Here is a 15,945-nt window from a genome sequence, read left to right on the forward strand (position 1 = left end):
TCACCATGTTGGCCAGGCTGGTCTTGAACTCCTGACCTCAGGTGATCCACCAGCCTCGGCCTCCCAAAGTGCTAGGATTACAGGCGTGAGCCACCGCACCCGGACTAAAAAAAGAAAAAGGTTTTAAAATTAGCCAAGTGTGGTGGTGTGCACCCGTAGTCCTAACTACTTGGGAGGCTAAGGCGGGAGGACTGTTTGAGCCCAGGAGTTGGAGACTGCAGTGAGCCATGATAGTGCCACTGCACTCCAGCCTGGGTGACAGAGTTAAGTGTGAAGACTCTGTCTCTTATTTAACCAAAAAAAAAAAAAAAAAGGAACACGGTGGTTCATGCCTGTATCCCAGCACTTTGGGAGGCAGAGGGGGATGGATCACTTAAGGTGGGGAGTTCGAGACCAGCCTGGCCAACATGGCAAAACCCCGTTTCTATTAAAAATGCAAAAATTAGCCAGGCGTGGTGGTGCACACCTATAGTCCCAGCCACTTGGGAGGCTGAGGCAGGAGAATCACATGAACCCTGGAGGCAGAGCTTGCAATGCACTGAGATCACGCCACTGCACTCCAGCCTGGGTGACAGAACAAGACTCCATCTCAAAAAAAAAAAGAAAAAGCAAAGAATGATTCACAAATATTTAAAAAAAAAAAGTGTAACAATAATGTCTTCATGCCTTTATCTTCTTCTTTTACTTCAAAAAGCTTAAAACAGTGTACCCATATTATTCATTGTCCATCATAACGTCAATATAGGATAACGACAGAGGATATAAAAATAACACAGGAATTATTAGCCTCATTTGAGAGATGGAAAAATTGAGGTCTAAGGAGGGTAAGAGTCTTCTCCAAGGTCAAAAGATAAGCCACAAGTGGAGCATTCTCTCATGGACTATATGTGGTCAATCACTCAAAGCTGAGGCCAGGCACAGTGGCTCATGCCTGCAGTCCTAACACTTTGGGAGCTGAGGAGGGAGGATCACTTAAGTCCAGGAGTTTGAGACCAGCCTGGCCAACATAGTGAAACCCTGTATCTACAAAAAACACAAAAAATTAGCCAGTGCACTGCTGTAGTCCCACATGCTCAGGAGGCTGAGGTGCGAGAATCGATTGAGCCTGGGAGGTTGAGGCTGCAGTGAGCCATGATTATGCCGCTGCTCTCCAGCCTGGGCAATAGAGTGAGACCTTATCTCTCTCTCTCACACACACACGCACACAAAACAATAATCCAAAGCTGAAAGGAGGCCAGGATGGTTTATTATACTTACTTTTTTCGTCTTTGTCTCTCCTTTAACCTGGAATGATAGATATCTACCACAGCCATCTTCAGAGCTACAAATAAATTCATACATATACTATATATACACATCACATATATATATATAATATAAATAAATAAAACCAAGACAAAAGTAAACCTTTTACCCAAACTTTGAACTTCATATTGCTAATTACTCCACACTCACTAGTCTAGAAAACATAAAAATATTCCAGCATAATGAATTTCTCTATCAGTAAATAAGGTTATTTTTCCCCTATTTATATATCTTATGGCATTACTCAGATTATGATTTCTGCTTTCTGCAGTCATAAAAATGAGTAAGATCAGGTCCTCTGCCAGGACGTGAACGGAGCTGGAGGCCATTATCCTTAGTAAACTAACACAGGAACAGAAAACCAAATACCACATGTTCTTACTTTTAAGCGGGAACTAAATGATGAGAACACACAGACACGTAGAGGGGAACAACACACACTGGGGCCTATCAGAGGGTGGAGGGTGGGAGGAGGGAGAGGATCAGGGAAAACAACTAATGGGTACTAGGCTTAATACCTGGATGATGCAATCATCTGTGTAACAAACCCTATGGCACAAGTTTACCTACGTAATATACCTGCATATGTACCCCTGAATTTAAAATCAAAGTTAAAAAAAATTCTGCTTTCTATTAAATACCTTTTCTGGACATTGTTATGTATCTATTACTATACATAGTGAATATCTGATCTTTAGTAATACATGGGCTAGAAACTGCATCAATTAGAGTACTCATAAGAATGAATATTGGGCTGCGCGTGGCGGTTCACACCTGTAATCCCAGCACTTTGGGAGGCTGAGACAGGCAGATCACCTGAGGTCAGGATTTTAAGACCAGCCTGGCCAACGTGGTAAAACACCGTATCTACAAAAATACAAAAATTAGCCGGGCATGATGGCAGGTACCTGTAATCCCAGCTACTCGTCAGGCTGAGGTGGGAGAATCAATCCTCAAAGCCAGGAGGTGAGGTTGCAGTAAGCCGAGATCATGCCACTGTACTCCAGCCTGGGGCAACACAGTGAGACTCCATCTCAAAAAGAGAGAATGTTGGTCGGGCACAGTGGCTCACACCTATAATCCATCCACCGAGGTGGGTGGATCACTTGAGGTCAGGAGTTCGAGATCAGCCCGGCCAATATGGTGAAAGCCTGTCTTTACTAAAGATACAAATATTGGCTAGACACGGTGGCAAGTGCCTGTAGTCCCGGCTACTCGAAGGCTGAGGCAGGAGAATCACTTGAACCCGGGAAGCAGAGGTTGCAGTGAGCTGAGATGGCGCCACTACATTCCAGCCTGGGTGTTGCAGCGAGGCTCCATCTCAAAAAAAAAAAAAAAAGAATATCGATCGTGGTCTTAACTGCACAGGAGTAAGAGAATGTCAAGGCAAGACTAATGTGAATAAAGGTACAGTTGTAGACATGTGGGAGTTTTCAGTTGGGAAGCAGCAACTGTTTAGAGTGTAGAGTTTCGCATTCTGTAGTGAAAAGTTCCATCAAGTACCGTAAGCAGTATAAAAGCCCTGCTTGGTTTCCCGGGACCCAGTCCTTTCCTGGCTTTAGTCTTATGTTAAAGACACAGGGAATAAGGAGGAAAGAGGCTGTAAATAGTAAAAGTTTTAATGAGTACAATAGTTCTGGTTCTTTCTTTCCCTAGCCACTCTTTCCATCTTCAGAGCTCCGAAGGTTCTGTTCTAATTTCTTAATTTCTTTTTACCCCTCACCTTAGTCCTATAAACTCCTCTACTTCTATGGGTCCAAGTACCATCAAAATGTATAATATCCATTTTAAGCTCCAGTTCCTACTGGTATCATTACTCACATGGCCTTCAGTTGCAAACTTATATTCTACCCCTTTCCTATCCTATAAAACTCCTATATTGGATAACTGCATCACAGTAAAGATAGCTGTCCAAGACAGAACTCAATCTGGATTCTTCCTCCTTCCCCTCCATAGTCAATGAGTCTTAGCCACACTGCACTTAACACTTACATCTGTCAGATTCATCCCTTCATCCTTAACCCTATTCCCTAGCTCAGGCATCTTGTCTCTCCTGTCATCTTTATGCTATCTTGTAGGAGAGGCATCATTACTTACTGACTCCATTCTTGCGTTACTCTAACTCATCCCTTCCAAACGGTACTTGAGAAATATTTTAAAGCACAATGTAATGGTGTAATTCCCTAGCTTATAATTCTTCAGTGGCTTCCCATCCACATACAGTTCAAACTCTTGCGTGTTACACAAGACTATTTACTGTCTTGATTATGCCTACCTTTCCACTCATTTCTTTTTTTTTTTTGAGATGGAGTCTCACTCTGTTGCCCAGGCTGGAGTGCAGGGGTGCTCGGCTCACTGCAACCTCTGCCTCCCAGGTTCAAGGGGTTCTCCTGCCTCAGCCTCCCGAGTAGCTGGGATTACAGGTGTGCACCAACACGCCTGGCTAATTTTTGTATTTTTAGTAGAGACAAGGTTTCGCCATGTTGGCCAGGCTGGTCTTGAACTCTTGACCTCAAGTAATTTACCCACTTCAGCCTCCCGAAGTGCTGGAATTACAAGGGTGAGCTACTGCACCTGGCCCCATTCTTGTTTCCTATCACTTCCAAGTAGGAAAAACACTGAAACTGTCTAAATGTTTTTTAGACAATTTCTCTGTGTTAATGCTATATTCTAAATCTGCCTTAATTGAAAATGAAATGTGTATTTTAAAAAACATCATAAGCGGCTGGGCACAGTGGCTCATGCCTATAATCCCAGCACTTTGTGAGGCTGAGGCAGGTGGGTCATGAGGTCAGGAGATCGAGACCATCCTGGCTAACAAGATGAAACCCCATCTCTACTACAAATACAAAAAATTAGCCAGACATGGTGGCGGGCACCTGTAGTCCAGCTACTCAGGAGGCTGAGGCAGGAGAATGGCCTGAACCCAGTAGACGGAGCTTGCAGTGGGCTGAGATCACGCCACTGCACTCCAGCCTGGGCGACAGAGTGAGACTCCGTCTCAAAAAAAAACCAAAAAACAAACCAAAAAAAACCCTTCAGAAACAAAAAACTCCCATAGGTTTTTTTTTTTTTTTTTTTTTTTAATAACCAGAAGACCTCTAGGGTAGAAATGAATGCCAGATAGTAACAACGCTAGACGAAAATATGAGTAATGCAAAACTTAGCACTATGCTACATTAAACCTGTCTTCTCACGGACTCTGAAAGCACCTTGAGATTTAATGATTGCAATAGAATCTGAAATTTTCTTAATAACTTATCAATTAAGCTTTGTGTATGTTGAGAGTTTGGTGTTTTTTGTTTTAATTACTGAATATATTTGTGGAAGAGGCTCTATAGCACAATATAACCTGCCATGTGTCCTCTGAAAAACTAAAATATGTTACACAAATGTTAGGTAATATAATTTGTATTTTTTTATAGTCCAATCTTTAAGCATCTGATCTGTCAACTTGGTGTTTTGAACCAACTCGGGGAGCTGACACTTTCACAGGCTTCACAACCTTTTGTGTAACTGCTGCCTTAGCAGCAGCCATTGCGGTCTTTTTAGATGCTAGCTTAGCCTTTTTTGCTTCCTTAGCAGCCCTGCTAGCTTGTTTTCATTGAGCCTTTTTAACTTCATGTTTCTCATTCCTCTTGGCCACTATATTAGCAAGAGATGCACCAGTAATGGCCCTCTGGAATTTGCTCAGCAGGTTCTTTTCTTTTTAATTTCTTCCAAGTGTCCCTTTTTTATGCTTTCTTCTGTAGAGGACCAGTTTATCTGCTGAGGATTCCTTAGAAACGAATGCCCTTGGCCAGGTACAGTGGCTCACACCCGTAATCCCAGCACTTTGGGAGGCCAAGGCAGGTGGATCATGAGGTCAGAAGTTCAAGACCAGCCTGGCCAAGATGGTGAAACCTCATCTCTGCTAAAAATACAAAAATTAGCCGGGCGTGGTGGCGGGCGCCTATAATCCCAGCTACTCAGGAGGCTCAGGAGGCTGAGGCAGAGAATTGCTTGAACCCTTACATTTCGCACCAAGGAACTGGAAAACCTTCCCATCAGTCCTGGCATAGCGCCTCTTGTGTCTGGGGTAGATCTTGTACCTGCTGAAACTGCATAGCTCAACTTTCAGGGCAGAAGCTCCAGGGGCTCAATGCTAGGTAATATAATTTCTAATAACATACCAGCCTTTGTAACAAATAATTTGGCTACGTATTAGAATCAGTTCTTTCAGCTGGGCGTGGTGGCTCACGCCTGTAATCCCAGCACTTTGGGAGGCCGAGGCAGGTGGATCACCTGAGGTCAGGAGTTCAAGACCAGCCTGGCCAACATGGCGAAACCGTCTCTACTAAAAAATACAAAAAATTAGCTGGGTGTGGTAGTGAGTGCCTGTAATCCCAGCTACTCAAGAGGCTGAGGCAGGAGAATCGCTTGAACCCAGGAGACGGAGGCTGCAGTGAGCCAAGATCACACCACTGCACTCCAGCCTGGGCAACAAGAGTAAAACTCTGTCTCAAAAAAAAAGAATCAGTTCTTTCAAGGTAGTAAGCTTCAATCCAAAATAGAGCCTAGAGCCTCTGGAATGCTGATTAACTCTGAAGAGTAATACAATTTCATTCCTCATCCAAAGAATGTGAGATCCAAGTTCTAGTTTAGCCCATGGGGGCAATGAGTCAACACATTATTTACATGTTCTACTACAGTTAAGTTTTAAACTGTATGTTCAAATAAAATCTTATTTGGAACAGATAAGTCAGATCTGCTCTAGCTGAACCCCTTCTGCCTGTTTTAGCTCCAGCTGCCTTTCTCAGAAGTAGTCCCTGAAGGTGCCTCCATGGAACAACTGGAAGCCACACTTCTGCTGGAAGTAGATGTTAGGGTAGAAAAAAAGTGGGACCAATCAAATAAAAGAACAGAACACAATGGCTCATTAGAATCAACAATTTCTTTTATTACATGAAAGCAAACAAAAATTGAGCAATGTACAATCCTGAGATGCACTGTTAATGACCCTAATAAGGTAACAGAAATAAATTCTGATACCACATACTGACTCATTACCGTGCATCTCACTGCTACCTGCCCTTAAGATACTCTCTTTTTTTTTTTTCTCTCTCTCTCTCTACATGTTCTCATCTGAAGGATATTCTTAGACTGGAAAGTTCAATACCAAAATCTTACATGCTGGGTTATGAGCAGATGTCCTATATATATGTATGTAACTTCAATCACTGGGAGATGTCCAGGAGTTCTTTATCCAGGCCATTCTCCCTTGGGTCTGACATAAAAATAACCTAAGTCCTATCTGGATAATCTGAAGAGGTGAGGAAATGCAGTATTTTTAAAAGTTTAAGGATAAAAAAGAAAAATTAACTACCATGGATTCGTTTTGTTCATTTCTAACAAGTTCAAATATTTAAACAACACTGGTTTATTTTTCCTTATCCTGCCCACAAACTAAAAATAATTCAATACTGTCAGGTCCAAGATTTAAGGCAATAGTTTTCAAATTCTTTTTTTTAGGTAGCAGAACTCTTTCTACAAATGAAATGTTTCTTGATTTATATGGTTGTTACATATAAAAGTCCAGCTATCATAGAATGCCTATACCTGTCATTGTTTTATAACACAGTTGCTGTGGAATGATGGGCTTTAGAATGCTATGCTGGTGGAGATGTACTTTACAAGCCTATGGGTAGAAGTGGTGGGTAGAAACAAGGATAGGAAGTGCCTCTGACATACAGTATAACCAAATGCAAGTTTTATAGCGGACTTTATCTCTTAAGAGAAAGGAAGGATTAGGAAGTCAACAGTTCAAGGCAGAAAGGGAAACAAATACAATAATGATAGCTAAAACACACTGAGTACTTACCATATTTCAGGACCTTTTTTTTTTGAGATGGAGTCTTGCTCTGTCTCCCAGGCTGGAGTGCAGTGGCATGATCTCAGCTCACTGCAACCTCCACCTCCCAGATTCAAGGCATTCTCCTGCCTCAATCTCCCAAGTAACCGGGATTACAAGTGCATGCCACCATACCCAGATAATTTTTGTACTTTTAGTAGAGACGGGGTTTCGCCATGTTGGCCAGGGTGGTCTGCAACTCCTGACCTCAAGTGATCCAACGCCTTGGCCTCCCAAAGTGCTGGGAATACAGGTGTGAGCCACCATACCTGGCCATATTTCAGGATCTTTATAAGCCTTATCTCATTTATCTACCCAGTAAGATGAATTTAATAGGAAAGAAAACGTCTTAGAGAGCCCATAAAATTACCGCTAACTGGCCAGGCACGGTGGTTCAAGCCTGTAATCCCAGCACTTTGGGAGGCCGAGATGGGTGGATCACGAGGTCAGGAGATCAAGACCATCCTGGCTAACATAGTGAAACCCCGTCTCTACTAAAAAGTACCAAAAACTAGCCGGGCGTGGTGGCGGGCGCCTGTAGTCCCAGCTACTCGGGAGGCTGAGGCAGGAGAATGGCGTAAACCCGGGAGGCGGAACTTGCAGTGAGCTGAGATCCGGCCACTGCACTCCAGCCTGGGCGACAGAGCGAGACTCCGTCTCAAAAAAAAAAAAAAAAAAAAAAAATTACCGCTAATTTTAACAAAACATTTTTGTGATTTATTTTTTATTTCTGAGACAGTTTCGCTCTTGTCGCCCAGGCTGAAGTGCAACAGTGCAGTCTTAGGTCACTGCAACCTCTGTCTCCCAGGTTCAAGCAATTCTCCTGTCCCCACCTCCCAAGTAGCTGGGATTACAGGTGCCCGCCACCACACTTGGCTAATTTTTCTATTTTTAGTAGAGATGGGGTTTCACCGTGTTGGCCAGGCTGATTTCAAACTCCTGACCTCAGGTGATTTACCTGTTTCGGCCTCCCTAAGTGCTGGGATTATAGGCGTGAGCCACCGCACCAGCCTCATTTCTGTGATTTTTGTAAGACACAACATGCCATGTTGTTTCCTGAGATTTGTGTGGGAGTGATTTAATTTTTAAAAAAGGCCGAGCATGGTGGCTCACACCCGTAATCCCAGCACTTTGAGAAACTGAGGTGGGCAGATGGCTTCAGCTTAGGAGTTCGAGACCAGCCTGGGCAACATAGTGAAACCCTGTCTCTACAAAAATGTACCAAAAAATTAGTCAGACATGGTGGTATGTGCCTGTAGTCCCAGCTACTCGGGAGGTTGAGGTAGGAGGATCGCTCCAGCCTGGGAAGCAGAGGCCGCAGTGAGCTAAGATTGCACCACTGCTCTCCAACCTGAGCTACAGAGGGTGTCTCAAAACAAACAAACAAACCAAAACAAAAAAACCCTGTAATCCCAGCACTTTGGGAAGCTGAGGTGGGAGGATTGCCTGAGGCCAGGAATTTTAAGACCAGCTTGGGCAACACACTGAGATTCTGTCTCTACAAAATTTTTTTTTATAAATTAGCCAGGTGTGGTAGCGTGTGCCTGTTGTCCTAGCTACTTGCAAGGCTAAGGACGGAAGATCATTTGAGCCCAGGAATTCAAGGCTACAGTGAGCTAAAGATTGTACCACTGCATTCCAGCCTGGGTAACAGAATGAGACTCTGTTTCTTTAAAAAAAAAAAAAGCCTCTAAATAAATACTGCTGATAATTGGTACTACAGTTTGATCATTTCAGTAGTTTAAACTTGTACAACTGGCTCTGGAGAACAAAAGGAAGAAAAGAAACACATAGGAGCAAATGGGAGGAGAACTGGAATTCTCCCAGAGAAAAATTCATTTTGATGCTATCTCTGAGCATACTCAGATAGCAGCAACTGCATACAAGATCTTAACTGTATGAATAACCTAGGGAGGACCACAGCACAGCAGGCAGAACAGAAATGAGAAGGCAGAATCTACAAGAATGAGAATCACTTGTTCCCAGTCTACTTAAAGCGGCTGGAAGCTGCAGTATAAGCTGGCAAACAGAGAACCAGAGATCATTACAAACAAACAAACACACCAAAATCACCTGTAATTTGTCCATTGCTACAAAGCCCCTGAAAGCTCAGCTTTGGGGGAAGCATAGTCTCCCTGTGATTACACTGGAGACTGATAAAATTTCCAAACGGCTAGCCTTAAAATATTTCAAGAAGTGGGCAGAAGTCAGAGGCAGCTCCTTCCCACTGCAATGTATTTCTAACATTGTTCAAAATAGCTAACAACATGTTTCTGTTTTCTTGACAGAAGGCACTTACTGCTTGCTTGGCAAGAAAACTAACTCAGAGGCCTTAACTGCAGGGGGGCCAATCAAAATCCCTACTGCAACCAAGTAAGTAGAAACCTGTGACACAGGTATTCCCCAGAAGCAACACTTTTTAAGTCATTTCCCCCAAGCTTTTGGCCAAGATGCACACAAATAATTTTGTGAAGGGAAGATCATGTGATCTAATGGCTAAAGTCAGCAACTAGGAAGCATTAGGCCAAGCTTATCCAACCTGCGGCTCGTGAGTCACATGCAGCCCAGGACGGCTTTGAATGCAGCCCAATACAAATTCGTAAACTTTCTTAAGACATTATGAGTTTGTTTGTTTTTTTTCTTCTTAGCTCATCAGCTATCGTTAATGTATTTTATGTGTGGCCCAGGACAATTCTTCTTCTTTCAGTGTGGGCCAGGGAAGCCAAAAGATTAGATACCCCTGGATTAGGCAAATTATTTAACTTGTCTGCTTCCCTGAATGTAAAACAGGAAAATATATATTTCTCAGGAATGTTTTGAAGCTATAGAAGGTAACAAATGTGAAATCTCACAAAAATGAAACAGCAACAAACATTCAAAGTTGAGCCTGGGCAATATAGGGAGACCCTGTCTCTACAAAAAAATTTTTAAAATTAGCCAGATATGATGGTACACACCTGTAGTCCCAGCTACTCAGGTAGCTGAGGTGAGAGGACAGTTTGAGCCCAGGAGGTTGAGGCTGCAGTGAGTCATGATTGTGCCACTGCACTCTAGCCTGGGCAACAGGGCATGACCCTGTCTCAAAAAAAAAAAAAAAAAAAAAAAAATCAAGATTGTAAAGACAGTTAAGTATTGTACAGTATAAAGAACACAGACGGCCGGGCGCAGTGGCTCACGCCTGTAATCCCAACAGTTTGGGAGGCTAAGGCGGGTGGATCACAAGGTCAGGAGATTGAGACCATCCTGGCTAACACGGTGAAACCCCGTCTCTACTAAAAATACAAAAAATTAGCCAGGTGCGGAGCCGGGTGCCTGTGGTCCCAGCGACTCAGGAGGCTGAGGCAGGAGAACAGCGTCGGCCCGGGAGGCGGAGCTTGCAGTGAGCCGAGATTGCGCCACTACACTCCAGCCTGGGCGACAGAGCGAGATTCTGTCTACAAAAAAAAAAAAAAGAACACAGACTTGGGGATGACTCTACCTCTTGCTGGCTATATGATCTCAGGCAAGTTATCTAACCTTTCTATGCTTCAATGTCCTCATCCATAAAATGAGGATAATAATAATAACAATAATATGCAACTCATAAGGTTTTGAGGATTAAATGACTTAATATATATGAAGGGTTTAGAATGGTAACTAATAGTAAATGCTATATGTATTAGCAATTATGATAGTATTCATGTCTAAAATATCCTACGTATAAAACAGTGAAATCAGGCCTGGCATGGTGGCTCACACCTGTAATCCCAGCACTTTGAGAGGTTGAGGTGGGTGGATCACGAGGTCAGGAGATCCAGACCATCCTGGCTAACACGGTGAAACCACGTCTCTACCAAAATTACAAAAAATTAGCCAGGCGTGGTGGTGGGCACCTGTAGTCCCAGCTACTCGGGAGGCTGAGGCAGGAGAATGGCGTGAACCCAGAAGGCGGAGCTTGGAGGAGCTTGCAGTGAGCCGAGATCGCGCCACTGAACTCCAGCCTGGGCGACAGAGCAGGACTCCGTCTCAAAAAAAAAAAAAAAAAAAAAAGTGAAATCACTATAAAGTGAAAGGAACTGCCAGTAGGTGAATACACAGAGATAAGGCTGGACCTCTGCTCTACTAATTGTTAAAGGATCTAAAGGCTAATAATATGCGCCAAAGAAATACAATTTGAAAACTACAGTGAGAGGTGGAACGGGTCCACAGATGCACGCCTAGGATTGACAACTTGCTGAAATTACCTTTCCAAACAGAGGGAGAAGAAATTGTGAACTGTACTAAGGTGCAACCCTGAGAAGTATTGGAAACTCAGACCCAACACATAGGAGGAGCTCATCATACCTCTTGTTTGCCTGGGTTATGTGGCAACAATGACTTAGAAGACACTACAACCAGGACTTTAGGATGCTGAGACACTCAGGGAAAGAGTACTCCAAAAATTTAGGAAGAATTTTTACAAATGAAAGGAGATGAAGAAAGAGATGGCAGCAAGAAGGAACTACACTAAGCATGTACGCTGAGATCTCGTAACATACATGAGACAAGAGAGTTCTAAGATATGAGTCTTCTCTCTCTTTCTGAACCAAACATTTCCACTTATTTTAATAAAATATGAGTAAGTACCAATTAGGGATCATGGAACTTCCTTATTTTTCCTTGGATACTGCTTCACTCGCAGTATCCATTTGAAATACATTCTGAAAGCCTTCTGGTATGGTTGCAAGGCAATTATCCCTCCATTCTGTGCAATGAACCATACAAACCAAATTTATTAAACAAATTCCATGATTCAAGGCAAAATCTTTGTGTGGGTGAGGAAAAGGTCTTGGTGGCATCAGCCAATATTCTGGATAGGTTCTAAATACAAAACCCAGACAGTCTGCAACCTTCTAGTAGTTCTAAATGAGGAACCATAAAAATAATGTTGTTAATGCTCAGTAATATTAAGAGTATAATGGTATAATGGAATGGTAATAACACGAATCTGAATTATGTACCATGTTTCATTAGAGACATTTACACTCTGACTAATCAGTGTCACCTCTTCTTTAATGGCAGAGGACACAAAGAAACAGGGGGCAAGATTCCAAGGACTTACTCACGATTATACCATGACTCAGAAGCAAGCCAGAGGCTGAATCAGTGTCCTGATTTCCACAAAATCTGTGCCCCTCTCTCTGTTACAGGTGTGCTTATAAAGTCTTTTCATTCCTTCCTGACTTTCCATGGGCTCCTAGTGCACTTCACTGAGTGTTCTGGGAGTGACAGCTCAGGGACAATATGCCCCTGGACATGGGCATGCTGCCACAGGAGCTACTATAAGAACTCAGAGCTGTAAACAAAATACCTCTCTGTGGCATGAGCAAGTCATTCCTTTGATTTGCAGTGCTGACAAGCTTCTTTAAAATGTTACCATCTTTTTTATTTTTTAGAGGTGGGGGCCTCACTTTGTTGTCTAGGCTGATCTTGAAATCCTGGGCTCAAGAAATCCTCCCGCTTTGGCCTCCCAAAGTGTTAGGATTACAAGTGTGAGCCACCATACCCAAATCTAAAGTGTTATCATCTTTTTAAAAACATTCACTTAGGGCCGGACGCGGTGGCTCACCCCTGTAATCCCAGCCCTTTGGGAGGCAGAGATGGGCAGATCAGTTGAGGCCAAGAGTTTGAGACCAGCCTTGCAAACATGGCAAAACCCCATCTCTACTAAAAATATAAAAATTAGCCAGGCATGGTAGCGCTAATTCCAGCTTCGCCAGAGGCTGAGGCACAAGAATCATTTGAGCCTGGGAGGCAGAAGTTGCAGTGAGCCGAGATCACACTACTGCGCTCCAGCCTGGGTGACAGAGTAAGACTCTGTCACAAAAAAATAAATAAATAAAAGCACTCATATAAATGTCTTATAGTTTACTATGGGGCAGAGGGAAAGAATTATTATTTATGTTGTATTAAAGCTACTATGTATAAAGATTAATAAGTTTCAGTTATAGCTCAAATGAAAATCAATAATTTACAGGGCTATAGAAACTTCAGGGAGAATACACTAAAGTACGTTATGGGTTTGAAAAGCTAACTGAACTATAAATTGCTGACAATCGCTTGTTGCTTTTTATCTCCACTTAATTACAAAAAGGACCTCAAGTGAACCAGAGGGAACTGCAAGCCCTGCTCCCACGAAGAATGAAGAATGAAATTAAATACCGACCATTACTACAGTTTTCTTAGTAATGTTGGGAAGTACGAATGAAGACCTTAGATTAGGATCTAGAGAAGTGATTCAGCAAGTCGAGCCATTATTAACATTATAGATGTTGACTTTAAAATTCTGTAAGAAATAAATATATAAGTAAAAATAAAAAGCAGGAAGGAGAAGGAAAAACAATAATAATATTTATAAAATTTGTTTTAAGGGTTTTTTTTTTTTAGAGACAAGGTCTCACTGTGTTGCCCAGGCTGGTATTGAACTCCCGGCCTCAAGTGATCATCCAGCCTCAGCCTCCCAAAATGCTAGGATTATAGGTGTGAGCCACCATGCCCAGCCAAAAATTTGGTATTTTTGAGCAGAATCCAAAAGAATTATATTTATGAAGCTGCCCCTTTTGCACAGAGTAGTCTGGCATTCTGTAAGAAAGGTATAAGCCAGAAAACAATACCATTTTAATTAAAGCTGGTATGTATGAGGAGAAACACTGAATGGCAGTCTGCATACTACCTTCAAAGAGAACACCACAAGAGGTGAGAAAAGACAACATGAGTCACTGGGATTGACGAGACTCACATGGAAGACTGAACAAATACAATGGATTTAGTTAATGCTAAAGTAGTTTGCTTTCAAGCTTTCCTCTTTTAGTTCAATCTGCGTCAGTTTGACTTTCCTTAAAGTTGTGTGGGAGAAAAGGAGGAATAAAATTTTGCCAAAAAAAAAACTAAAAAAAAAAACCCCACTGCTCAAGAAATGTGTAGAGAAAAATTTCTTAAGGTAAAATTTTTATGAGGACTATTTCTTTATCTTAGATCTGGTATAACAAATATCCAGGCAGCTCTTCTATGGAGAAAAAAGAATCAAGTTCCCCTTTTAGGGACCGTGTACCAGTTCACGCAACGTGAAAACTTGATTTATAATTTAACAAGTATTTTACTTGTCTTTCCTGCCTGGGATGTAAATTTAACAGAAATAATGAAGATGTAATTCGGGAAATACAGATTCCAATAGATAATTACTAATCTCTGAACTAAAATTAAAGAAAAAAAAAGGATTGGGTATTATTATGTAGTATTAGTATATATTAGTATGTAGTTCACTGAAAATGGAAAGAAGGAAAAAAAGGACTCAAAAGTCTAACTATCTACTCTTAACAGCCCTTTGGCATTCACCACTTAAGTTTTAGGAAAAGAGTTAACATAAACCCTTAGAGGGCTAATCAAAGATTAAAATTCAGCAGTGTTGGGGCAGGCATCGTGGCTCATGCCTATAATCCCAGCACTTTGGGAAGCTGAGGCGGGCAGATCACTTGAGGTCGGGAGTTGCAGACCAGCCGGGCCAACATGGCGAAACAAACCCCATCTCTAATAAAAAAAAAAAACCCAAATATTAGCTGGGCATGGTGGCAGACACCTGTAATCCCAGCTATTTGGGAGGCTGAAGCAGGAGAATCACTTGAACCTGGGAGGCGGAGGTTGCAGTGAGCCGAGATTGCGCCACCGCACTCCAGCCTGGGCAACAGAGTAAGACTCTGTCTCAAAAACAAACACAAAAAAAGAATTCAGCAGTGTTGAAAATTCAACAGTCCTGAGAAACAAGAAATTCCCCATTTGGGCCTAAAAACTCTTGACGAATTTCCATTGTTTTTCCTTGCTAGGGGAAATTTCGGGTAACAAAATATAGTGAACATTTAGTGTTAGCAGTTGTTACTGAAGTCCCAAGAATTCAAATTGATTCCCTTCCTTCTAAGAATGCAAGTGAGGGCCATTTAAACAATTACCTTAGTGTAGACTTATCTCAGATAAAAGTAAAAATCACACAGTCCAACAGATATTTCCAACTACTATCATATAATCAATATTTTTACCCTCATTACAAATCTTATTCACTGTGGTCAAAATCCAACAACAGAGTAAGTTCAGCAACTTAACCAGTAGATTTTTGAATTCCACAAGGGTAGGGGACATGTTCTATTCATCTTTCAATTCCCAGCACCCAAGACAGTGTTATTACACAGTTGGCGCTTGATAAACATTTGACAAAATAAACTGTTACCATGTAAAATGTCCGAGTCATCTTCAACAAAATCAATGTCTCTCAAGTCCCATTCTGCGTAATTGTCAAATTCCTGTTTGGGGGAACAAAAAAATCCCCACCCCAAACCCATTGGCTTTGATTAATGTCTTTACAGCAGCCATGCTTTAGAGGTAAACAAAAAACACAAGCAAACAGTTGTTAAAAAAGTCTAAATAGGGCAAGAGGCCACAATACTGGCACAGGTAATAGGAAGTCATGGGAAAAATCTAAGAGGCTTACAAGCAGTAGTGACAACAAAAAATTGGAATAGTTATGAGTTTAGGAATGAAGCTAAACATACTGCTCTAAAAACTAAAATTAGTCTGAGCTGGGCACAGTGGCATGCACCTGTAATCCCAGCTACTCAGGAGATTTAGGTGGAAACATCACTTGAGACCAGGAGTTTCAAGACTGCCTGGGAAACAGAGCAAGATCCTGTCTCTTCAATAAATAAATAAATAAATAAAGTCAATTCTTTTTTTTTTTTTTTTTT

At 42.0% G+C, this 15,945-nt stretch overlaps 1 protein-coding gene across 1 annotated transcript in view; it reads right to left on the bottom strand.

Moving 5' to 3' along the window:
• TADA2A (transcriptional adaptor 2A) overlaps nucleotides 1-15,945 on the bottom strand; it is a 73,286-nt gene that overhangs the window by 19,218 nt on the left and 38,123 nt on the right. Inside the window, exons 7-8 of the mRNA XM_011990216.1 lie at nucleotides 15,432-15,504; nucleotides 1,258-1,321 (exon numbers count right to left, since the gene is read on the bottom strand). Of these exons, the coding sequence (XP_011845606.1) occupies nucleotides 1,258-1,321; nucleotides 15,432-15,504 (137 nt within the window). The remainder of the gene's footprint in view (nucleotides 1-1,257; nucleotides 1,322-15,431; nucleotides 15,505-15,945) is intronic.

Source organism: Mandrillus leucophaeus, unplaced genomic scaffold, assembly GCF_000951045.1.
Source record: "Mandrillus leucophaeus isolate KB7577 unplaced genomic scaffold, Mleu.le_1.0 Scaffold374, whole genome shotgun sequence".
NCBI lineage: Eukaryota > Metazoa > Chordata > Mammalia > Primates > Cercopithecidae > Mandrillus > Mandrillus leucophaeus.